This window comes from Cavia porcellus, unplaced genomic scaffold (assembly GCF_034190915.1).
Source record: "Cavia porcellus strain 051 isolate PalLab524CR breed Dunkin Hartley unplaced genomic scaffold, mCavPor4.1 scaffold_8, whole genome shotgun sequence".
NCBI lineage: Eukaryota > Metazoa > Chordata > Mammalia > Rodentia > Caviidae > Cavia > Cavia porcellus.
Genome location: NW_026947491.1, coordinates 21,333,467 through 21,360,467, shown reverse-complemented (window position 1 = coordinate 21,360,467; position 27,001 = coordinate 21,333,467). Strand labels below are relative to the sequence as shown.

The window sequence follows — 27,001 nt, the reverse complement described above, 5'->3', positions numbered from 1 at the left end:
TGTGATCCCAAATCTTTCTCCTAACCATTATATGTGAGACAGGAGTTACAGTCCAGTCCTGACCCAGCCTTGTCCTCAGGGACTCAGGAGAACACAAAGAGAGCTGGAGTCCAGGTTCCTGTATGAGTAGGTCCTGGCCTCCTCTCTGGTCTAGACTTTACTGTGGGAACCTTGTTCATTCACGAATCCATGGTCAGGTTCCCAGGTCAACTGACAGATGAGGATAGCAGTGTTTCCAAATATGCTGACAGCTGCTTGCAGAGATGTCCAAATTTTATAAAGGGTAATGTAAATGTAGTAAATCCATGTTGTAATACAAACAGACATGATATATAAGACATTCCATAAGAGTTTCTGAGACTCAGCGCTACTGACACTAGGTCCTTATAAATACTATTTGGGCAGTTCCCTATGATAGCAGGATTTGTGACAGTGTAATGGTCTCTACCAATGAAATGCCGAGAGGCCCTTCCACAGTGGAATCTACCACAGCTCCCCAACACATCGCCCTACACTGCCAAAGATGTGAAAATGAACATCTCCAGTAACAGGTGATCACTCAGATCAACACAAAGTGATGTCAAGCCATTCAGAGTAAAAGTCTCTGCATGATCAGATTTGGAAAGAGACCTTTAGGATGAAATGTCTTGCAAATGCATTAGAGGGTAGTCAACAAGGAAATAATTTTCATGGTTAAATAATTCTACACTTAAAAACTATTGAAACAGTGGAATCACTTGTTCTGAGAACAATGGCTTCATTGCAAATGCATTGTGCAATGAACCATGAAATGGATGGGTACACCAATAAAAGCCTGATTCTGTGAAAATATAACCCGGTAGGATCAGCGACATAGAAGGTCCATAGAATCTCTGTCCCGAAGCTGGCTCCCTAGAGCAGTGTGTGCAGCTCGCCCCCTGCTGGATGTGAGTTTCCCTGCAGGGAGGTTTATGTCTGGGCCCACACTTGCATCAAAACACTGTGATTCTTGCACAGTAATAGGTGGCTGTGTCTTCTGCAGTGACAGAGTTCAGCTGCAGAAAAAACTGGTTCTTGCCTTTGTCTCTGGAGATGGAGACGCGGCTTTTGAAGGATGGGTAGTAATTAGTGCTACCATCGTATCTTATGTACCCCATCCACTCCAGGCTCTTTCCTGGGGGCTGACGGACCCAGTTCCAATAGTAATAACTGGTTGTGATGGAGAATCCAGAGACTGAGCAGGTGAGGGACAAGGTCTGTGAAGGCTTTACCAGGCTGGGCTCTGACTCCTGCAGCTGCACCTGGGACAGGACACCTGGAAATAATAAAAAGTATCCAGTCGATCACCTGCTTTGATAGCCTTTCCATGGACCCATGTCTTATATTGATGGCACTCACAATGAGTGGCTACCACCAGACACAGGAGAAGACTCTGCAGTCTCATCTTGTAGATTACACTGCTGGCTTTCTGGGAGACTTCAGCCCTCTCTGTGGATGGAGCTGTAAGCTCACACAACTGTGAGCAGATTATGAATCTAAAGTTGGAGCAGATATTTGCATATAGGGCGCACACTTCTTATATGAGGGGGACATTAAAACCGGGCTATGTCTGCTCCTTTTGTACTACAGAGAGGAACCTCCTATTCTGAATTTCAGCTGGGTTTGAGTCTGTTGTAAGTGGGAAGTTCAATTTAGAGGAGTGGTAGAAGCAGGGATATCATGACCCCATCTTCCTGATCCCAGAGATGGATTCCTCCTGGCCTTTCTCCCTTAATGTATCCTAGTCCATCTCTCTTCCCATACAAACTCTGGTACTAGCTCTCAGGAACAGACTTAGCACAGATACCTGTGTGTCTCTCTGGTACACCTGCCTCCTGCTCTAAGTCATTCTATGATCCAAGTCCCACCTGAGGCAGCGAGCAGAAACTGCAAATAAGGATGTGAGCCCTGCTCTTTCCTCACAGAGAAGTTTGTAATCCCTTCAGAAGAGAAGGAGGCTATCCGTGTTAGGGTTCCTGTCCCTAAATAACCTTGTGGAGCATTTATGTGATCACTGCCTGTCTAGATTCAGCATCTGCTCTTTTTGTCTGGGTGGTATTTCTATATTATAAATATTGAATTTTCTGCTTTGAACATTATATATTGTGGATGCCCTGTGAACTTTAGCAATGCCCCTAATATTGAGTGTGAACCCTTGCTAATTATATTGTATCCATTTTCTTTTTGTATAGTTTTCTGAAAGATAGTGTCACTTTATTTCTTAGGATATGAGGTTGACCATTAACTCACTACACTATGTGGCAAAGGGCCGCCTAAATCGTGTTGTGATCTACCTGTCTCATCCAAGTAAGGGTCAGAATTTCAGGGTTGTGACACCATGTCTGGTGCAAGACACACATTTGCTTTGCTTTGTTTTGTGAGAATGAATTTTATTACAAGTTCACCTTAGTCTTGATCTTCTGATTCTATTTCTTCAGACCTCCATTTTCTGGCAGTATTCATATGGACCAGCATCCCTGCTTTGCAATCCCATTTTTGTTTTTTCTAATCATACATAGAAACGTAGCTTCAGACCATACTGAGTTCCCTCAGTTGATAGTTGATTTGGTCCCTAGTTCTACTCCATTTTTAATGTCTTATGTTGGAGACCACTACGAAGTGGCTCTGAGCAGGACTTAAATTTTACTAATTGGCTTTCTATGTTAATCTGTGAGTCTGTACTAGGCCTAGGCCCCTTGCCTGGTGACAGGAGCTGATTCATAGTAAGCGACCCCAATTAACAAGGTAGACACTGCAGCTGCAAAGATTACTCCTACAGTCTCACTTCTACCATGTCTTCATGATGAGACAGTGCTACTGAAATGACTTGATTCATTAGTTGGAGACGTCCGTGAAGTGACTCCCAAGGTCCTGCTCATTTCCTGCATTTTTTTCAGTTTCTCCGCCCTTGTCCTTGGTCCTAATATAGTGGACAGACCCAGAAAATATGTCTATACCATTGAAGCTTTGAACTTAATTAAATGATTTTGACCTTCTTAGAGCCCTAAAAATCATATGATTTGTTTTGTTTAATTTAACCTCTGCCATACACTCCTTTGAGAGATCAGGGATCTTGGATAGAACCCAATAACTGGTGCCCAGAACAGGGACTTAAAATCTTTGGACTGGGAATTTATAGCCTGAATGAGTAAGTCTGCCCTGAGTGGAAAGTTTTGGATATGGAGGAGGCCTTCACAGGACAAAAACTTTGCCAGGGATGCCTGGAGAGAAGAGAAGGAAAAAAAGGGTGAGTCTTCCTGCTGTGAAAAGCCTTTTTTTCTGAGAGTAAAATATGGGGCAAAATGTTTCAGCCTAGGAGCAAACATATTTACAACTACTCCAAGGCCTGCTTAAACACTCAGGGGCTCGTTTAACAAAGAAAGACTTAAAAAAATGTTAAAAGAGGTAACCAAATATATTCCATGGTTTCCTCAAACAGGCACTGCATATATCGATATTTGGGAAACAGTTGGAAAAAATATTAAAAAGGCCTATAGGGCAGAACAAATCATTTCCCCTGATAGGTTTTCAACTTGGAATTTGGTCATGTCAGTTTTAAGTCCATTAAAAAGCTCTCAGTCTCAGTCAGACTCTGATTTGGATACAGAAGGAAAGGAGATCCCTGCTGAGGTGTCTGCCACCAAAACAAAATCCCAAGAGGGATTACCTCAACCAGAGCCAGAACCTTTACAAAACATATATCATGGAGCTCTATTCAGAAATTTACAGATTGTGCAGGTGTGTGGGGGAGATGGGGTGAAGGCATTTGCAAAGGGAGCAAATAATACCCTCCCTGCTTGCTTCTCAGTTGGAATTATAACAGGTGATTGATAGAACTGTGGAGGGGAGGAAGAGGAGGAGGACTGGTGGCTGCTGAAAAGATAAGAAATATAAAATATAAGTAACCTTTATTTTGGTAATGCAGGAAGAGACACCCCCGACCACCTGGGGCATGGCATCTCCACCCCGGGGCTGGTGATCTCTCGGATCTCTCTGTGGAACATGTGGAGTGAGGCACATAAGTAGCCTCAGCCTGGGGTGGAACCTAAGGGAGCATTAGGGATGCATAGGTAGCCCATTGGTCTTAGTTTGGCACCAGAGGTAATTCCTGAGGGTGGGGGGAGATAGGAGCTCCCTGGCTTAACCTGCTACAGTATCCGGCCTGGGCCAGCAACCCTTTCAGTGATAATGATCAGGAGTATTTTATTCATAAGCCTTTTGAAATACAACTGCTAAAAAATCTTAAACAAAGTGTGGTTAATAATGGAGTCCAAAGTCCATATACTGTGGGATGCTTACAAAATGTTTTGGATACATATCAATTGACACCTTGAGATACTAAGTATTTGGCACAAACATGCCTGTCTCCTGCTCAATTCCTTCATTTTGATGTAAAGCTAAAAACTTTTTTCTCAGAGCAGGCTCATAGAAATAGAACCAGTCCCAATCCACATCTAGCAATAAATGAGAAAATGCTTTCTGGGACAGGAATATATGCACCACTGCAGGAACAGATTTGATGTCCTAACAAGCTATTTCCACAATTGGCAGATCTAGTAAAAAAGGCATGGACAGCAATTCCAGAGGATGGGTTTCCAGTAATGTCCTTTTTACAAATTCTGCAAGGACCCCAGGAACCCTTCACTCAATTTGTGGCAAAATTATAAGAAGCTGTTTGCAGACAGGTATCAAGCACGGAAGCTGTGAACATTCTAACTTTAAAATTAGCATATGAAAATGCTAATCAGGATTGTAAACAGGCTTTAAAACCTGTAGTGTCAACTAATGATTTAACAACGATTTGAGCATGTGAGGATATCAGAACTGAGTCTTATATGACAACTATGATGGTTCAGGTTATGGCTAGTCTTTCCGATGTAAAGAGGAATAATGTAAAATGTTTTGATTGTGGAAAGATGGGACATTCTAGAAAAAAATTGCAGAGCTCTTGATAGATCTAAAAGGACAGATGTTGAGGCTCTAGCACATCAAGAGCAAGATGCCTCTGGCAAGCAGGACTCAGATTCCATGCCTGGACTCTGTCCAAGATGCCAGAGGGAGGCATTGGGCCAAATATTGTCATACAAAATTCCATAAAGATGGAATGCTGTTGCCAAAAAACCTGACAAGGGCCTTTCCTCAGGTGGACAAAATAATAGAAGAAGCACAACCTGTGAATCAAAACCTCAGTCAGTTTTACCCAGTGCAAACTTGCCAGTAAACTCCCATGTAACATCAAAGATGGCTCCCCAGAGAGGTCTTAACTCACCAAAGGGATAAACCAGAGCCTGGGATTAGATCCCCATGCTGCTTGCAGAGTCATTCTTATTGGAGATGACAAACCCACCCCAATTTCCACAGGAATTTGGGGTCCTCTACCTAAAGGAACAGTTAGTCTTGTGCTGGGAAAGGCTGATCTAAATTTAAAAGATCAGCCTTAGGTGACTGATGGTGACTGAAGAGGAAATACAAGTTCTTGCATGTGCTATGGATTTCTGGATTTTTGGACAGGGAGACTTTGTAGCACAGTTAATTTTGTTACCTATTAAAGAAGGCTTTTTTTGTTAAGTATACACAGCTCAGGAGGGAGAAAGACCCTCAGAGCCAAACTACAAAAAGAGAAATTTATTTTACACAGGAAGTGACTAAAAACAGGCCTATGTGTTTTATAGAAATTGATGGGAAATATCTTGAGGATCTGATGGACACTGGTGCGGATGTGTCTGTAACTGCATTAGAAAAATGGCCTGCCATGTGGCAGACAAAAAAAGGCCCCCGCCTCCCTTATTGGACTGGGGACCCCTCAGCACATTTCATAGAGTGCCTCATCTTTGCTTTATGAGGGACCTGACCAACAAAAGGGTTCTTTTTTTAACCTTATGTGTCACCTATTCCAGTTAACTTGTGTGGAAGAGATTTATTACAGAAGTGGAAATTAGTGCTGACTAGTGATTCTGACTTTAAAGCTGAACAAACGAATTCCAATTTGAAAACTGAACAGATAGATTCAAATCCTAAAATTAAGAGCTGGGCATGGTGGCTCGTGCCTGTAATCCCAGCACTCTGGAGGCTGAGACCAGTCTGGGCTACAAAATGAGCTCAAGGCCAGCCTGAACTGCATAGTGAGACCCTGTCTCAAAAAGACAAAAAAAGAAAAAAAAGACAAAAAAAGAAAATGATGATTAAAATGGGACAACAAGAAGACGAAGGACTAGGAAAAAAATTACAGGGAATCTAAGGGCCTGTTAAGATTACACCTAAAGATGGCAGGCAGGGTATTGGATATCAACACGTTTTTTATTAATTTATTTATTTGTCTTTTTTTTCATTTTTATAGGTACCAGGAATCAAATTGATGACTGCCTCCTTGCAAGGCAGGCACTTATGCTGCTGAGCTAAATCTCCAGCCCCAGTTTTTACAGGATTTAAGAGCTATAAATGCCTGCTTGCTTCCCATGGCAGCACTACAGCCAGGACTGCCAAATCCAACTGCAGTTCCTAGAGACTGGCCTCTCATTGTAATTGATCTAACAGATTGCTTTTTAAATATCCCTCTTTTTCCTACAGATAGGCCACATTTTGCTTTTTCTGTGCCTAACTTAACAAAGAGCCAATGCAACACTATCAATGGGTCACATTACCTCAAGGAATGAGAAATAGTCCAACCTTATGTCAGCTCTTTGTACAGCAGGCCTTACAAAGGGTTAGACAAAATTATCCTTCCTCCTATGTGGTCCATTATATAGACAACATCTTACTGTCAGCTCCAATTGAAAAACAATTATATGATTTATTTACAACAACAAAATGAGATTTAATATCCTTTGGCCTCTGCATTGCTCCAGACAAAGTACAGTTATCCAGCCCTTACTGTTACCTGGGAACACCTGTAACTGACAGAACAGTAAAGCCACAAAAGTTACAGATTCATCAAGAACATTTAAAAACTCTTAATGACTTCCAAAAATTATTAGGCAATATAAATTGGATAAGACCAAAGTTGGGTATTGCTACTTATCAGTTAAAACACTTGTATGATACCTTACAGAGTGATTTGGCTATTAATTCCCCTCGTAGTTTGTCTACTGAGGCACAAGAAAAGCTAGCTTTGGTTGAAAAGCTGCTACAACAGCATCAAGATTTTAGAATAAATACAAATTATCCCCTTGTTCTCTATATTCTAAACACTCCTCATACTTCTACAGGTCTCACAGGACAATATTATGATAAACAGATTTACCCTATTGAGTGGCTTTACCTATCTAATCAGTCGACCAAAACCTTACAGTTGTACTTAGAACAAATTGCCAAGATTGTTGCCATAGGAAGAATAAGATCTAAACAACTTTTTGGGATTGATCCTCCTATGGTTGTATTGCCTATCTATTTAAATCAATATTTGATCCTGTTACAACAAGCTCTATATTGGCAAGTAGCATTTGCAGATGTCATAGTACTAATTAATAACCATTTTCCCAATGATCCTTTCAATTTTTTCTCAAGCATTCATGTATTATTCCAAAGATTACTAAATTTGAACCTATTCCTGATGCAACAGCTTATTTTACTGATGACTTCTCTAAGGGCAAGGCTGCAGTCTGGAGTAAAGACTATCAACAAATGATAAAAACTCCAGGACTTTCTGCACAAAGATCTGAGATCACTGCTATTTTATTTGTCATACAATAATTAAACTATTAATATAATATATTAATACTATTATTTAACCTATCAACCTATTAATAATAAAAATATAATAACCTATTAATATAATAAAATAAACCTATTAATATAATCAGTGACTCAGCATATGCAGTTTACCTTACTCAGTGGCTCAAGAGCACCACCCTATGGTAGAACTTAAACCCACCTTTATTTAACTTGTTTCTTAGATTCCAACAAGCAATTTATAATCAAAAAGCACCCTTTTATATTGGTCACATAAGGTCTCATTCTAATTTGCCTGGAATTTTAACATATGGTAATCAACAGGCTGATTCGCTAACTGCTTTTATTTCACAATTTGATGCAGCTAGACAATCTCATTCATACCACCATCAGAAATAGTAAGGCTGTAATCAAAGAATTTCAGTTACCCAGATCTCAAGAAAGACAAATTATTATGTCCTGTACTACCTGTCAAAAGATTCCTAGGCCTGTGCCACCAGAAGGCAATAACCCCAGAGGTTTATAACGTAAAGAGATTTGGAAAATAGATATTACACATTTTCCTTCACTTGGCAGATTACAATATGTCCATGTGTCTATTGACACATACTCCCATTTAATTCATGTAACTTGTCACACAGGGGAAAAAGTTGGTCATGGTCAACAACATTGCTTATCAGCATTTTCCTCTATGGGTGTTCCACGCACCATAAAAACTGAAAATGGGCCTTCATACATAAGTAAACCATTACAATCATTCTTTCAACTATGGCATATTAAACCTGTTACAGGTATTCCTTATAACCCTCAAGGTCAAACAATTGTGGAAAGAGCACATGCATCTATTAAAATACAATTAAGTAAACAAAAGGGAGGGGTGCAGTTACCTCCCCAAACACAATTGGATTTTGCTTCTTTTACATTAAACTTTTTAAATCCAGCTACAGACAGAAAGTTGACCCTTGCAGAACTTCATTGGTCAACACCCAAGGATGATGTTCGGCACAGACCTCAAGTGCTTTGGAAAAATATCAGTACAGGAAAATGGGAAGGACCAGTACAGCTAATAATGTGAGGATGAGGTTATGCTTGTGTCTTAACAGGTGATGAATCTACGAAGTGGCTGCCATCAAGGAATATACGAGCCTGGCAGTCTCCTGCTGCAGATTCTGGAGACAGTCCCGCATGATGGCTCCCCATCTGGACCCTCCAGAGGATGAGTCTAATGGAGGAGACTCACCCCCAAAGACCTGCCAACCAGCCAGAAAATCGACCTCCAGCTCCCTCAAGAGACCAAAAGAGAGGACAAATGATCTAGTGGAGCAACAGCTAAGCAATGATCCATGAGGCTAGAAATACAGTCACCAGAAGGAGATTCCACCAACCTCTGAAAATCTTTTGGTTGCCATAATGGCTCTGCTCATGGTATTGGTATATATGACACCTGTCTTAGGAGTGGAGTAATGGACTTATGTCTTTAATCCACCATTACTCAGACCCATTATTTGGGCAGATTCTCCACCTGAGATGTATGGTGAACTAGACTTGACTTCTTAAATTGTGCCATTACAAGGCCATTCATTTCTGAATAACTCCCTTGCATAACAACAAATCTATGCATCCTTGAGAGGATATAAAGAAACATATACAAGGAGCTATCCATCAAAATGTTACTATGGATATGGATGCACTCCAGAAGGAGGTTTTGTCAATGGCCCAACAAACCCCAAAATTTGAGGAACAAATTCAAGATTGGGACAAATTTTCTGATGCTTTAGATCAATTAAATCCACTCAACTATCTGAAGGCACAATTTTGGCTTTATGTTGGTATTCTTGGAGTAATCTGTGTGTTTCTCCTTATCCTATCTGTCGAAGAGGAGCCAAGATAGGCCTGCCAACTGCTAGACAACATTCACCCATGCCTCACCCTGATCCCGTTGTTGTTACAAAACAAAAGGGAGGAGATGTTGGAGACCACTATGAAGTGGCTCTGGGCAGAATTTAAATTTTACTAATTGACTTTTTATGTTTATCTGTGCATCTGTACTAGGCCTAGGCCCCTTGCCTGGTGATGGGAGCTGATTCATAGTAAGTGAAACTCTATGAATCACTGGTCCTGGTTGAGGCCTGTAGTGGCCTGTGAGGCCAGAGATACCTCAAAGGGCAAGATAAGGGCACAGCTGCAGACACTCTGGCTCCAACCCCATTTAACAAGGTAGAGACTGCAGCTGCAAAGATTACTCCTACAGTCTCATTTCTACCATGTCTTCATGATAAGACAGTGCTACTGAATTGACTTGATTCATTACTTGGAGACATTCTTGAAGTGACTCCCAAGGACCTGCTCATTTCCTGCACTTTCCTCAGTTTCTCCACCCTTGTCCTTGGTCCTAACATAGTGGACTGACCCAGAAAATCCTTTGTCTATACCCTTGAATCTTCGAACTTAATTAAAGGGTTTTGACCCTCCTGGAGCCCTAAAAATCATAGAATTTTTTTTTTAGTTTAACCTCTACTATACACTTGTTTGGGAGATTGGTGATCAAGGATAGAACCCGATAATCTTCTAGATAGATAACCAACCTGATAATAATATTCTTGTCTGTGGATGGAAAGTTGAGTTCCATTTAATGAATTCCTTGCTTGCAAATTGAAAAAAGCTCATCACTTTCAACAGTTTTGAATAAAAAAAAAACACCCACAATTAAGATGTACAAACTTCTAGACAAAACTGTGGTGTTCACATATTAACTTATTTCAGCAAATCTTCATGCAAGTCTTTGATTTTCTTTGGGGAGAAATGTGAGGAGTGCTCAAAATATTGTCATAGCCAGTTCAGAGCACATCAGACATAAGTAGTGTAGGGCCTTGAGTTCCTGTCCTTCTGTGCAGACATCACCTAGGATATGTGCTGGGTCACCATAGGAAATCTCTAGTAATTTTCTCTTGGAGAATTACACAAAGAGTGAGGGAGTCTCCAACATCATGCCAAGCTCCAAGGTTTGAACCCAATTCAGGCAGACATGTGTCCATGGGAATGAGCATGGGGATGTGAGTGGGGTAAAACCCCAGGGCCTCTTCTCAAGTTTAAACTCCGGAGCTTGTTCACTTGCACAGGCCCTCTGTGGTCAGGCTGGGGCACCCTGTGTAAGCCCTGCATCTGTAACACCCATGTCTCCACCTTCCTTGTGCTTGACCTGGAGACCTGTGTCCTTAGTGGTTTCCCTTGAAACCATGAGGTAATGTTTTTTTTTTTTTAACCTCACTAACCTATGTACATTTTATTGCTGTACCCAAAATAGAACACCATATACAGTATTGGGGAGAATGTTTGAGCAATGGAAATGACCCTGTAGGAATGGATTACTCTATCTCCTCTCCAACAGACATAACCATGGGTGAAATGTTCCTCTACCAACTTACATGTGACCCTGTTTATTTTTCTGGCAGATCTCTACAACACAGGAAATGTTTTAATGTTTCCTCTCCCTGAAAATAAATGATGTGGACAGGAGGCTAATCCAGATACCTTGGGCAGGGCTATGTCTGTACAGTACCACATCCTGGATTCTTCAGATCTGCATGGGAGAAATCTGTCAACTACATCAATTTATTCAGTGATTCTATGACCTTTCACTACAGGTAATAAATCTGAGAAATTATGGATCTGACATCTATGTGTCATGGTATGTTCTGTGAGGTAAGACCTTCCCAACTCCTAGGGGGAATGGAAAACCGAGAAAGTATTAATACTTACATGTCCTGTTCAGTGCCTGAGTCCTGCAGCTCTCAGACAGGCACTGGGTAGGATTCTCACCATGAAACATATACAGCCCTGTCTGGTTTTCTAATGAGATTGAGAAGATGCTGTTGCTGTTGCTGTAGCCATCTCATACAGTCCTATGGCACTAGCACAAGTGTAACCATGGTCATCAAGGATGACCAGACCTCAGGGTGTTAGTGTAGAACCTGCACTGTTGTGAAAGGAATCCTTTCATCTACTGCCTGCCTTGACACACAGCCTTGGGTCCTCAGGTCCTTTGTGGATGTGGTTGATCGTTGCATCAGGCCAAAGCATCTGCAGATTCACACTGGTTCTGAGGTCACAAATTCAGGTAGACCCTCTTCATGGTTCTTGAAATGCTTTGTTTTAATATTTTTAAAATAAAATTTACTTGAACATACATGACTGATTTAAGTCTTACCCATTGAGTAAGCTTAAAAATACAGCAGTCCTTTCCCGTGCATGTGCTGTTGATGGGAGTGTCTGTATGATTTCTACCCATTGTTGACCATGATCACAGGGTAGTGTGGTCAGGAGCAGATGGACCGGGTCCCATATTCTCCCTGGTGAAGAGCAGGCTTAGGAGGAGTAGTGGGAAAGGGAGACAGTGCCATGAAAGATTTGAGGATGGCAGGGAAGATGCTCTAGAGACAAGAGCTGAACTGTCTCAGAAGTAGTGGTCTGTGTCTTCTCTGCAGTCCTCAGGGTAAGGTAAATTCCTTACAGGAAATGTAGACAAATATATCCACATAAAGAATACTACCCACACATTCTGAACAAAAGGATTTTGCATGAAACAAGACTGGATGATGTGGAGATGCAATTGATGGTGGATGCCAGATGAGTACCTAACAGGGTGTGATAAATAGTCAAGGATTTCTAGACCAAACAATGAATTACACTGTGTAATTACTGGGTTTCAGTATGGACTCATTGAAAAATACTAAGTGCATCTTGTCATGAGCTAGAAGTTATAAAACAAGAAATCTTCCTCCACAAACACAAAATATTTTAGGATTATAGACAGGAGAGTTTTGTGGATACTCCATGCTCCAGTGTCTTATGAGAGATGACATCTAGTGGAAAGAAAACCTTTCAATTTTTCTCAATTGCTCCAAAGTTGATCCCTTGTGCTTCATGTGTCCTGATCACACCCTGCTGGTCTGGAGCATTACTTCACAGAAGTTTCTGTGTGGCCTCACACTGAGGACACCTTACTGTGTGTCACAGTAATAAGTTCCTGTCCTCAGAAGTCACTGTGTTCAATCTTAGGAAAACCTGGTTTTTGATCATGTCTCTGTAGATGGAGATGTGGATAGTGATACATGGGTTTTACTGATATAACCTATTTCTCACATCTAGTCCAGCCTCTTCCTTGATGCCCAGAAGATCCAATGCCACCAGTAGCCATTGGTTTTGATGGAAAATCCAGAGACTTAACAAGTGAGAATGTCGTGCTTTGTGTTTCGATATCCCCTCAAGCTTCCTGTGGTCAAGGTGAGTGGGCCTTTCAAGGTGGCTGAATTTAGCATTTGTGATTGGCTCATTACCTAGCACTGGGTTTGGTGATGTGAATATTACACTGGGCCTGGGGCAGAAAACCTGCCTACAATACAAGGAAGGGAAAGATATATGATCCACTCTTTCCATGATTGCTGCTATTGATATCAACTGAAGATGCCATATATGGTAACAGGGTACCCTGCCTTACATTCAGTTGAGTATGGACTGAAACTTCCACAAATGGTAAGCTAAGTAAACCTTTCCTTGCTTCATTTATGATGTTACATATTTTGTCCTAGAAATGAGAGAAAAGCAAGCAAGACAGAATTTTCTCAGCAAGACAGAGAAGTGGGTTGTTGCTGTGATTGTACCTGACTATGCGGTTCAAGAGCCTTGAGAATGAATGCCTTGTTGGAAGAGTTTGAAAGTTTCAGGGATGTCACCTGAAAGAGGAAAGCTGAAATGCCTTTACTCTTCTGTTGGGAAATTGCTAGAAATCCTGCCAGTAAAGACCAGGCTTGGGATATTTCTGCTGGAAAGAAGGACTGCAGTGCTTGTTAGAGTCCAGATGATGTGTGTTATAGCTTGTCATAAAGTGAGTCTACTTTTGGCTCTTGTCCAGAGATTTTGCCTGAGACTAAGGTTAAGGGTGGTGGACTAATGAATTAGGCAGATTAAATTTCAAGGCAGTTGAACACTGAGGTGGTGGCATGGCTATTGTAGAGGCTTTTTAGCCAGACATGTGTTGCCAATCAGCAAGAGAGCCTAGCAGGATGGGCAGGATCATGAATGCAGTCCCTATAACAGTTCTATTATATGTGGAGGAAGTTTCACACACTGAGAGGAAAGTCAGCCTTAACATTCCTCTGCTCCTCTATTTTGCCCTGGATTGCAGACTGAGTTCCCATGTTCTGATTGCACCCTGTTCTTTCCTTGTGCAGAAGGTTTGTGTATGAGTATACCTTAAGGGCCCGACATTGTTTCTCTTGCACAGTATAACAAGGCCATGCTCAGGTTGTCATGTTGTTTATTTGCAAATGTAGGGGGTACATGGCATTGCCTTTGAGTTTATGATTTGGCCCATCATGGAATCTACATAATATGGATAACTACTACCAAGACTGATAGATGATATCCACTGTAGCTCTTTCCCTGGAACTGAACTCAGTATATGTAATAATCACTGATGGTGAAGCTAGAGGATGTATGGGAGTGCCTCCAGGTCTCATGCAGAATGCACCAACCCTCCGTCAACTCCAGGAGCTGCATCTCAGTCTGGAAACCTGCAAACACAGAGACATTCTGCTAAACAAAGTGTCACACATGCCCATGGCTTATTCTACTCATTTCTAGTTACACATTTAGTATATCTTGTTCCCTATAAATTACCTTTTAAAAGAGCAACAAGTACTTCTGTATCATTTTATTACTTATTTTCTTTAATTCTTTTTAAAATAAAAGAACAACAAGAAAACCCAGCTCACTGCAAGCTCCATGTGATCCATCTGTGTTCAATAATAGCATATGTAATGGTTGATACCTCATGTCAACTTGATAGGCTTAGAAGGTTAACTAAGAGACTCAACAGGGTGCCAGTGTCTCAGCAAGGGGCTGGAATCTTCACCTGGTAAACATTGTCATCCTGTGTGAGAATAGGGCATGGAGATGGTGTGACTGCTCACATTAGGCACATGCAGAGTGAAAGAATTATGTGGGTAACAAAGCTTGCACCTCAATTTCTGAAGGCCCAGGAGACCAACCAAGTGCCCCTGAGAGGGCAGTGTGTGAAGCTGTCATGTAAAGCTGAATGTACAGTGGAGACCCCAGAAGTTTGGAAAAGCCTGGAAGGTGAATTTTCTACTGAAAGCTGCAAGGAGGGAGCAAATCAGGAGTAAGAGAGGAGCGATGGGAGCTACAACCACCAGATGAGTCACAGGGTTAGAGTCACTCAAGGCCTTCACAGCTATTTGTCACAAATTTCTTTAGATGCTGGACATGCAACTACAGGACTTAATATTTGCCCTGGTGAATTGTGGACTTGCTTTGGAGCCAATGCTCTGTATCCTTCTGTTTGTAAGTCTTGGAATGAAAACATTTATATTGTGCCATTGAATGTTAGAAGTATTTAACTTTTCATCAGTGTAAGGGTTTACACATCAGAGGAAATTTGGGACTTACACAATGATATTGAGGGGTTCAGATCAAAAGATAAGTTTCTACAATGTCGGTAGAAATGGACATGTGTTACAGCCAGTGTTGATATGGGTGTAGTGATGCCTCAAAAACACGAAACTATAAATTCCATTTGATGCAGATATTCTCCACCCAGATTTAAAAACATTACACCACAGTAATTTATGCATACCCATATAGCATCACAAGTCATTTCAGCTAAAAGTTGGAAGGCTTTTAGGTTATGAAGGGGATGTCCATGAGGATATTTGGGACTCAGCACTTTATTTCTCACTCTTTGCTTCACAGACACACAGAGAGGGGTGACCATGTCTTCTCCACTACTACTCCCACCATGATGCACTGAACTGCCTCAGGTCCAAGGAAACAGCATAATGTGAAAATAAAACAAAGCCTAAAAAATCCTAAGCTAACAAACCTAATCTCTTTTGAAGCTGATTTATCACTGTATTTCTTTTAGCAAGAGAAACCTGGCTGATATAAAATTGTGCACATATGACAATATTATGTTTTCCATTTATTGACAGAACATCTCTTTTTAATTTTGTGTAATTTTTCATTTGTTCCAACAATGCTTTACATTTTTCATTACATCAATATTTCAATTTTTTGTTAAATTGATTTCTAGTTTATTTTATGTAGCTATTGCAATTAGATTCTTTTACTTTTTAATTGTCTTTTTGAGGCAGGGTCTCACTATGCTGTTTAGGCTGGCCTAAAACTCACTCTGTAGGGCAAGCTGGTCTCCAACTTGCAACAATCCTCCTGCCTCAGCCTCTTGAGTGTTGGGATTCCTGGGGTGCACCATTATGCCTGGCTTAATTCTGTTCTAATTGATTTCAAAAACTTCATTAACATTATCCATAAATTTTGATTTTTGTAGTTTGATTAGATGTTATTTATTTTTCATGAATTTGTTTTGAGTTTTATCATTTGTGGTGGATCCTTTAAATTTTCTGGACATATATTGATGTCATGTGTGAAAGGGTTTTGGCCCAGACAGGACTCTGTAACCAGGAAAGCCACAACCGGAAGCAGGAAGCCCCATCTCCCCTGCCCCTAGGAAGTTACCTGTGATGCCATTTTCCCGCCCCTGGAAATTTACATATGGCGCCAAACCTAGGACCAATGGGCTACCTGTGTATCCCTAATGCCCGCCTTAGGTTCCACCCCAAACTGAGGCTATTTACAGGCCCCCACGCCACGTGTCTGCCAGAGAGATCGCCGGAAGCCAGTGGTGGGGGTGCTGGTCATCTCTCTCCGTGTTCTCAGAATAAAGGCCGCTTTTTATTTTATATTTCTCATCTTTTGTTAATATTTTTCATCTTTTGGAAATAACTCTAGCATTTGGTGCCGTGACTCAGATCAGCAGGCAACTGACTCCTGGGCCACACACACAGTTGAGTCTCCTAGCTGATAACCAGATAACATCCTGGATTAATCCTGAGCTTTTTCCTCTCCCAAGACATTCCTGTCGCCAGCCACCTGCACTCCGCATCGGCCAGACTGATTTCAGGTGAGCACTCCCTGGGGAATTTTGGCACTGGGCAGCCCCAGTGGAATGTTCTCCCCAACTGCATGGGTCTGTGCATTTTCACGTCCTTAGGACCGCCCAGGGCAGGGTTCTTTCTGGGCAAAACTGCGTCCACCAAATCTCTCACGTTCTTTGGGTTCGGACAGCCCAAAGCAGAGATTTTTGGGACCGCCCACACTGAAAAAATGCCTCACTTCCCTTAAAGCCTTGCGCTTTCATGGGCAAAACTGTTACTGACCCCACGCAGGCTCCACTCCTAATCTCTCAGTGATGACTGGAATTTATGAGTTTTTGGAACCATAGCCACCATGTGGTGCCACAAATAAGTGACAACTTGTTCTGGACCTCCGGTTTTTTTCTTGCCTGAATCAGTCATGGGGAACGTATTTTCTAACTCCCAAAAGATGCCTTTACAATGTCTAATTTCCAATTTATGTACTCTAAAAATTAAAGGTACCATAAAAACTAAACAACTAACTTTTTACTGCCAGGAGGTCTGGCCAACCTACCTGCTTATCGGCAAGCATTGGCCCAAAAAAGGAACATATGACCCCTGCATTTTCAGGAACTTGTACGATTTTTGTCAAGCTGGCAACAAGTTATTAGAACTCCCTTATGTCCAAGCCTTTCTTATTCTGAGAACACGCCCATCTCTCATTAAGTCTTGTGCTCCCACTCAGATACTTTTAGCTAAGTCTACTGCGCTGCAAACTTTTCCGTCCTGCCCTCCGTTGTTTTCCCGGCCACCGCCTGCCTACCACCAAACTCGTTCCCTGCCGTTACCTCCTGCTGGACTGCTCTCCCCTCCCCCTATGCCTGATTCTCCCAGCAGCTCTAATCCCTCTCCATCACAGATACCTCCTGCTGTGCGACTGTCTCCCTCTCCGCCTTCCAGGATCCATAACTCTCCCAGCGGCTCTGATCCCTCTGTTAGTGCTTCCGCTCAGTCTCCGACTTCTCCTGAGAATTCTGTATCCCCTACAGCATTCTCACCGCTCGCCCACCATACTAGGTCTCAGTCGCTATGTCCTTCCAGCAGGCTGCGTGATTGTTCCAGCTTGTGCCAGGAACAGTCGCCATGTTGCAACCCTCTGTCACGTGGCATGGCGCCACCATGTTCAGGAGGGCCACATGGCGACAGGGCGCCACCATGTTTTGGGTCACGTGACAGGGCGCCGCCATGTTTCCAGGACCCTCACTGTCAACGGGCATCCCCTTGTGGCTCCTCTTGTGAACTGCAATAGCCGCCCTGTTGCAGTGCACATGACGCTTCATTGTGCTGCCGACAGCAGTCCTCTAGCTGCAAGGCACACAGTGAGACCCCATCTGCTCGTGTTTCCCAAGGTGACCAGCAGCAGCTCTGCAGCCAGTCTACAGATGATTGCTCACATGCGCCTACTGGAAGGATGGCTGCTCAGTGGCCCTCTGCTCCGAAATCTCCTCAGGCTCTGCTACCGCTTCGGGAGCAAGCTGGCCCCAAAGAACTTGTTAACATCCATGTGCCTTTTTCCCTTTCTGATCTATCTCAGACTGCCCATAAATTAGGTAGCCTCTCTGTTGACCCACAGAATTATATCAGGCGATTTAAATGTATTACTAATTGTTATGATTTACATTTTAAGGACGTTTATGTGATTCTAAATACCACTCTCAGCTCAGAAGAACAAAATCAGCTGTGGCAAGCAGTTCGAGAAAAAGCTGATCACAGACATGAGGTAAACACCACTGATAATGACTCTGGGCCTATAACTGTGCCACAGCAGGTCAAACATACTAACTATAACAAACTTTTAAAACAGGTCCAGGAGGCTAATAAAAACCCAGCTGTGTTCCTAAATTGGCTTTCTAATCCTCGAGCCCTGCAAGCAGTTCCAGCTTTGCGTGCTGTGTCGGGCCGCCTCCCAGCCCCTTCCCCATGTGCTGTCTCAGCCCTTCCCTCCCCTGTGCGTCCTCATCGTCATCGTCGTCGCCACCACCGCCATCTTACACGTTTCTGGGGGCAGTCTGAGCCCGCCCCTGCGCTCCACGTCCCAGCGCTTGCCCCACCCACTGAGTGTGCTCTGCCAGAGCACCTCGAAACAGCAGCTCAGCGGCTCTGCTCAGCCATGCTTTTTTATACAATTCGGATCTGCTCAAAAGATGCTTTTTTTATTACAATTCTCAAACCATTTAATCAAGGTTATTTGCCACCTGATAATTTTACCAGCCTTGTTTATCAATCAAAGCCTTCACCAATCTCCTGTTTAAAAAATAAGGTTATAAATTCCTTTTTGCTGGGAACCACTAGCTCTATTTCAAGACAAGAGTTTTCTTCAAAGTTTTGTTTTATTTGTCTTGGTTCATACTACTGCAAATAACAACTTTAAAAGTAAATGTGTTCAGAATTTGACAGTATTAGATCAGTTTTGATAGATTCATTCATAAGATTGCTAAACCTTTACTGCAAAATGTTTCCATTAAAGCCTTGTTTGGCAGACTAAAGCTTTTTTTGTTAATTCTACGTGTCACCCTATAAAAAAAGCGATATGCCATCCAGATAAAGCCTGCTCTCTGATCTAAAATGCCAATATTAAATTCCTACATACTTACTTAATTCTACTATAGTCCAAATCCCAAACAAAAAGGCAAAACTTGACCTTCAAACCTTACCGAGATCTTAATATGGTTTTTTTATATTTTTAACACTTGTGACACTTGGAGTTCTGAGACAGGTAAACCTACACAAGGTGGAGCTGCCTGGCCTCTCCATGGACCATGCTCAAAGGCAGCAGAAGACATTGGGCAACAAAATGCCCCATCCTGGCATTCTTTGAGACCTTACTCCAGGGCTACTGGACTGTCCTAGCCACCAGAGAGTGGGTAAGTCATTCTAAGTTCTAGCCCTCACAGGAAATGTGGACACTGCCAGATTCATCACCGACAGAAAATTGCTGCTGAAGACTGAGAAGACTCAGGGCCAGCAGCCCCCTTTGTGGGTGTCCGTCTCAGAGTCCAAGTTCCACTAAAACTCTCAGGTAAGACATGCTCTATATTTGTGGACATAGAGGCCATATATACAGAGTTCTTCCTGAGTATTCAGGCTGCTATATTAAGTCCTCAATCTCTATGATGGGGTATTGATGGTCAACCTATGCCATTTACAAACAGGGCCTATTTTGTGCAGGTCCCAGTCCTAAATCTTAAAATGTCTTTTATACAGGCTGACTTAGACACACTGAGGCCTCAACAGCTTCCACCTGTTGTTGCTGGTGGACCCTTCCTCAGCGATATAGACCACCCTCTTCCTTTCTTATTCACCAATTTGTCAGACAACCCTTGTCAAGACTGACAGATACATTTTGTCTTCTCATTTGGTTTATACTTTTTCAGGATACATAAAAGCCTTTCTCATACTTGCTAAAGTTCTGTTACAGCAAGTCATTCCAAGGACTACAACCAGGTTACAGTGACCCAAGTCTAAATCAAAGCTGTTGGACTGCCTTCTGGTTTCACATCACTCAGGCTAAGAGGTGCCCTTGCAGCCCTAAATCTGATCATTCTGAGTGGTCATCTCATCTTCTGTTGCCTACCTGTCTCCGTCTCACAAAGGCCTCGCAGCCACAGTTAACAGACTAAGTCATGTTTTGTTATCCACTTTGGTTCCTAATTCCTTAATGATCATTTTTACAGCAGGACTCTTTAACAGTATTGCCTACAGACTCCAACATCATGCATACCAGAGACAAGCCTTACCAACCTACAGTCTTAACTTTTATGCTTTCAGATGGGGGAGTAATCACCTCTCATAACTCTACTCCTCCTAACCCCATGTTTAATTTTCAGAATTCTGCTTTACCATGGAAATGTTTCTACCTCAACATGGTCCTGATAGAATGATATGTGTAAATCAAAGGCACCTTTCCTTCTACCTCACCTGGGTCCTTAAATATGACAGTGCCATGTCTCCTCATAACATCTTGTCTCTTTGTTTTTCCAGTCTGACATATGTGCATTTACCAGTGAAGTTGTCCTGGCTAAAACACCTGGCAGCAGCATCTACCTGGGCATCAATCTTCATCCCATCGACTCCCTTAGGCTCCAGTACAGTGCCCTTTGCCAGCAGGAAGTAGTTAAAGAGAGAAATCTTCACCCCTTTTCATAATAATAATCATAAGACGGGATATGAAAGGGTTTTGGCCCAGACAGGACTCTGTAGCCAGGAAAGCCACAACCGGAAGCAGGAAGCCCCATCTCTCCTGCCCCTAGGAAGTTACCTGTGATGCCATCTTCCCGCCCCTGGAAGTTTACATATGGCGCCAAACCTAGGACCAATGAGCTACTGTGTATCCCTAATGCCCGCCTTAGGTTCCACCCCAAACCGAGGCTATTTACAGGCCCCCATGCCACGTGTCCGCCGGAGAGATCGCCGGACGCCAGCGGTGGGGGTGCCGGTCATCTCTCTCCGTGTTCTCAGAATAAAGGCCGCTTTTTATTTTATATTTCTGATCTTTTGTTAATATTTTTCATCTTTTGGAAATAACTCTAGCAATGTGTAAATACTAAGCTTGAATTCTGTCTTCCCAATGTGCATAGTTTTATTTTAAAAATTAATATTTTATTTTAAAATAGGTAAAACAGAATAATACCAGCAAAACAAGCTAGTGTAAAGATACAAGACTCCAAACATGACAAAATCACCAGTACTTACCATAATACCTTTTGATGTCTTTAAGATAGTCACAGATAACTTCCGAAATAGTGAAAATCAAAAAGAACAGAAGAGAAACAATAAAAACAAAACAATGAATGCAATAAAGGACTTCAAACAAGCCAATAGTAAATCCAAAATTGCTACCATATTACATCTTGCTATCTTTGAAATAGCTCCTCTTGTCTTTGGATTTGACATAATCAAGCAAAACAAAAGAGAATGAAACCCAGCCCAACAAAACAATGGAAATGTTACAGGACCTAAAGATAAGACCCTAGGGAATCAGCAATGGTTACAACCCTCAGAAGGAGATCCCCTCTAGATGCTACACTGCATATTACTATCCTCTGATACGATATTTTTTAACCTAGTTCTAACCAGTGTGCCTCCTTTTATGCACCATTTCAATAGAGATTAAAATTCCATTTCCAGGAAAGACTTAAGTTTCAGCTCCTTGTAAATTCTCCCCCCCTTCTTTTTAGGTTAAGTCTCCATTTCCCGTAAAAGTTTTAAGTCTCAGTTTCTTGTAATCCCCCACCCCCACCCCTTTCAGCCTGTCTGTAATAAAATGTGCTGTCCTTAAGAAATGTTTAACTACAAGGAAGTTACAGGAGATACCAAGAAGCCCAGATACTACCAAACTGGGTCAAAGTTTGCAACATTCCCATGTTTTTTTGGCTTTAAAACCCAAACCTTTTGGCTGTAAGGTGTGCAGTTTTCCATATTGGCTCCTGGAGACCGTGTCACCAGGCCTGGCCTAAATTAAAGCCTTTACTCCCCAAATTTTAATTTCTTGCTTCTTTGGATTTTATTCCGGGGTCTGAGCTATCACAATATGATCCTATGATCAGATCAATGCTCCTAGACCTGCAATGTTAGTGAAACACCAAACATCAGAGGCATTCAATTGCATTTTACTGCCATAGCTATCATCACAGCCTGGTTTCTTCAGATCAGCTGGTTTCTTACAGTGGAGGTGAGGGAGATTTGGTACTTCTTGTTTGCCAGCCCATGTGCTAGAAGGGCTGGCCTCTGGCGGTTGTAGTCTGATGGCAGCCAATGAATGGGACTGGTTCCCAGAGTGGGCTTGCTTCATGGTGTGGCCCTGTCTCTACTGCCCACTCCCTCACTAGTCCATGAATGTCCTACATGTATAAATTTTTACAGCTTTTTTTCCTTTATAGCATGTTACTTGGCAGACTAAAACTCTTCATCTGAAATAGCAGCATTTTATAGTTCATTATAAGGGATCTTGTGTGTTTTTTTTCTGAGACATCACAGGAGAGACAAGCAAAGCATTAATGTGTATGGTTTTAAGTTACTGTTTGTTTTCTTACTGTTCTGATGAGAACTTCCAGGTGTACATTTAATAGAAATTGTGGAATTGGTCATCCTTTCCTGTTCTTCATTTTAGGGTAGTAAAATATTCCCTTTTGTCCGTTCAGTATGGTGTTACTGTTACATGTTGTACTCTAGAAAAAAAATAACTTAGTTATATTTGTATTATACCCAAATATTTGTAATGTGGCCATACTGTATATATGTTTCCCTTTCCCCTTCTCTGTCAGGGTGACCTAATTGATATGTTAATCAATTCTCTCCTCTGTAAAGAATTGACTTCCCTGTCCTCTCCTAAGGAAAACAAAGGTTGTTAATTGCTGCTAAACTTCTCTATTCTCTGCTGAGGAAAACAGGGTCTTCCCCTTTAGCCTATCTCCTGATCCATGCCCATGACCTTTACTTTGGGAGCAGTGATAGGTACTGGGAGGGGCGGCAAGTTGAGAGGAAGGACACAGCTTTTGCAGTCTCCAGCTGCACTTTGTCACTGGGCCCAGGGTAAAATAAATCAGCACTGCTTTTTAAAACATGTTTTTGCCTCATTGTTTGAATTCAAGCTTGGGGGCTCATTTGTGGATTACAAGATTATACACTAGAAAAAAGAACTTCATTATATTTGTATTATACCAAAATACCTGTAATGTGGCCATATTGTATATGTGTTTTCTTTCCTCCTCTGACTGATCTAATTGATATGTTAATCAATGATCTCCTCTGTAAAGAATTGTAAAATCTTACCTAATTGATATGTTAACCATTGTTGCCTTCTACAAATAGCAAATGTGGTGTTAAAATAAGCTAACAGGGGTTGTTAATTACTGATAGACTGCTCTGTCCTCTACTAAGGAAAACTAAGGTCTTCCTCATTAACAGTTTTCCCCACCCATGCCCATGACCCCCTTACTTTGTAAATTGTGGTATGTACTTAAAGGTGGCAATATAGAGAAAGGACACACAGCTTTTGCAGTCTCCAGCTGCACTGTGTCTCAGGGCCCAGGGTAAAATAAATCAGCACTGCTTTTTAAAATATGTTTTTGCTTTATTCTTTAAACTCAAGCTTGGGGGCTCATTTGTGGATTATAAGAGTTACCTGATCTTTGGTTCATTATAATTAATGATATATTCTTTCAGAGAAATCTCTTTGAAACATTTTATCACTCATAGATGTTGTCTTTGACCAGGTTTCTATTCAGCATCATTTGATATGATTCTATATTTTTTTTCTGTATTCTGTGTTTTTAAAAATATTTAATTATTTACCCACAGTGAACTCCGTTTTGTTTTTCATTTATTTTATTTTGCAACTCGAGAACTTACTCATAATGAAATAAATCAGACTCACATATTAAACATCATAGCGTCTCCCTAGTGAGAGAAGCCAAAAGATTAAATAAGATCCAAAAGTATAATAACTTTGCCAAAGTGAAAGGCAAAGAAACTATATTCCCTTTTATTATGTGAGAGTATCTCATAGGTGGAAGTGCATCAGACTTAATTGTATTTAAATATTTTTTAACTTTTGTGTTGTAAAATATGTTTTTGAGGAATTTTACACCTACTTTCATCAGAGATATTGTCCCTTAGCATTACTTTGTTCTTTTTCCTTTTGTTAGCTGGATCATAGCTTCATACAATGAATGTGGAAGAAATATTTTCCAGTTCACTTATAAATATGCTTACGAAAGTAAATGCAAATGTTTATTTACTAAACAATACATATGTATGCATATGACATGATATCAAATCAATTATGCATACCTGAATTTTTAAAAAATCAAGTGTTTTGGATAAGATGAAATTATGTCTTCTCTATTTGATAAAATTTAATATTTATTTCACTTTTTTGAGAGAGTGCCCCTTTATTTTAGATTCTTTATCATTATTAATCATAGCTCTGTTGAGATTTTCCTTGTTTTTTTTTTTTTTTTTTTTGGTTCATGTTTGGCAGATTAAGTTCAGGAATGTATCCATTTTTGTAGGCTTATGTTTAGTCATAGCTATAGGAAAGAAACTAAGAGACCTGGATCACATAGTATTTCCATCTGCAGTTTTGTGAGGAAACTCCCTACAGATAACATAAATATAGTCTTGTCTGCAATAATTTACATTCCCTCAGCCATACGCTAGGGCTCATTTCTTCAACATACTTTACAACACTGCAATTATTCATCTTGTTAATGGTCATGGCAACAGATGTCACAGAATTATTTGTTAAAATAAAGATCTTTTGTCAACTATTGTCTTACACAATGTAAAAAGCAAATTGTACACGTGTGCATGAATCTGTTGTGAATTATGGTAATGCAGTGAAGGCATTTTTTGCATGGTGTTAGAGCATATTTTCCTCTATTTATGCTGTCAGGATCATTTACTTAGACAAAGAGGACATATTTGATACACGTCTTTTGCATTTGAAAAATTTTTGAAACGTTGTCTGTCCTCAGGTCCCAGTCCTGATCACCAGAGAGCAGTAATTTTTTCCTTCAAAACTGTAAATTGAACACATTTGCAGGTGAGAATATATCTTCCTATTGAGTCATATTTCTCCTTCAGGAGCATGAAAGATAAGCACAGACTCACGAGGGCAGTTTCCCGGGGTATATCACTTGGGACCAGAAGCTTCACATACCCATACAAAATGATTCTGCTCCACCCTCTGCTCCTGTGTTGGGCAGAGCTGAACTCCCTGTATCCTGTGCTCCCCCTGCTGATCTGGAGCACCACAGCGGGGACGTTTATGTCTAGTCTCACACTGATGTCCTCTCACTGTGTGTATTGCACAGTAGTCGCAGCTGTGTCCTTGGGTTTCAGTTTGGTCATTTGCAGATACAGTGTGCTTTTGGCGTCATCCCTAGAGATGGTGAATCTACCTTTAATGGTTGTAGCTTACTCCGTTGTGTGATTATTAGCCTTGTTTCTGATAAGTCAATCCACTCCAAGCCTTCTTGAAGCCTGGCAGATCCAGTTCATGTGGTAATCACTGAAGGTGAATCCCATGCAAGAGAGTCTCAGGACACCTAAGGCTGCACCAAGACTCCCTGGACTCCACCAGCTGCACCTCAGGTTGGACACCTGCAAACAGAGACATCTTGTTCAGGGAACTGTCACAATCTTGTAATCCACACATGAACCCCCAAACTCGAGTTCAAAAAATGAGGCAAAAACATTTTAAAAAGCAGCACTGATTTATTTTATCCTGGGCCCAGGGCAGTTGGAGATTGCAAAAGCTGTGTGTTGCTCCTCTATAATTGTTGCCTTTAAGTACATATCATGGTTTACAAAATAAGGGGCTCATGGGCGTGGGTCTGGAAAACTGTTAATGAGGAAGACCTTTGTTTTTCTTAGTAGAGGATAGAATAGTCTAGCAGTAATTAACAATCTTTGCTAACTTATTTTAGCACCACATCTGTTATTTGTAGAGAGCAACAATGGTTAACATATCAATTAGATTAGTTTTTACAATTCTTTAAACAGGAGAGCATTGATTAACATATCATTTAGGTCATCCAGAGGAAAAGAAACATGCATATAGAACAGTAGGCCACATTACAGGTATTTTGGTATAATACAAATATAATGAAGCTCTCTTTGCTACTGTACAACACACCTATGCCTACCATTTATCCCACTCTCTTCCACTAAGTAGCTTTTGTTCTTCACTAATTACCTTTCAAAACAGCAAAAAGGAAAATCCAGCTAAGTGCAAGCTCCATGGTGGGCTTTCTGTGCTCAGTCCTGTTCCCTGGGAGGAAACACCTAGGCATCTAGGGATGGGTTCCTCTGCATAACTGCAGGGTAAGGGCTGGGATGGTTTACAGAGAGAGAAAGGCCCTATTTGCATGGACTGTTGCTATATAGACAGCTCTGTGGACAGGAAGCAGAAAAACTTTAACAGCAGATTTCATGTGAATCTGCAGGTCCATCTTGGTGATAATCATATCACTATGTAAAATAAGAATTTCATGTGACTCTCTTGTGGTATTGACTTCTAATTCACAGCCTTAAGTTACTTTTACATACTTGAACTGTACATGATATAGGTGTCAGTGTTTACTCCATTGTACAAATGTTGAATTCCTTACAGAAGTACCAGTGGGTGATTCAATGTGACCAAGTGTTGATACATGGTGTGAAAAGTCCAGTGGACCCAGGTCTTCCTTCCAAATCTCCAGGATAGAGTTGGACAAGCACAGTGAGATTCACAGAACCTTTTTCCTGTATTTAAGATTTGCTCCTATTTCTCTGCTGGCAGAGTTACCTATACTTCAGGG

At 41.3% G+C, this 27,001-nt stretch overlaps 1 gene segment (V, D, J or C); it reads right to left on the bottom strand.

Annotated features, from left to right (window-relative positions):
- Window positions 1-971: 971 nt before the first annotated feature.
- Window positions 972-1,478, bottom strand: LOC111755910 (Ig heavy chain V region 3-6-like). The segment is given in 2 exon segments: window positions 972-1,294; window positions 1,378-1,478. Coding segments are annotated over 2 exon segments (369 nt in total).
- Between the last annotated feature and the right edge of the window lie 25,523 nt (window positions 1,479-27,001).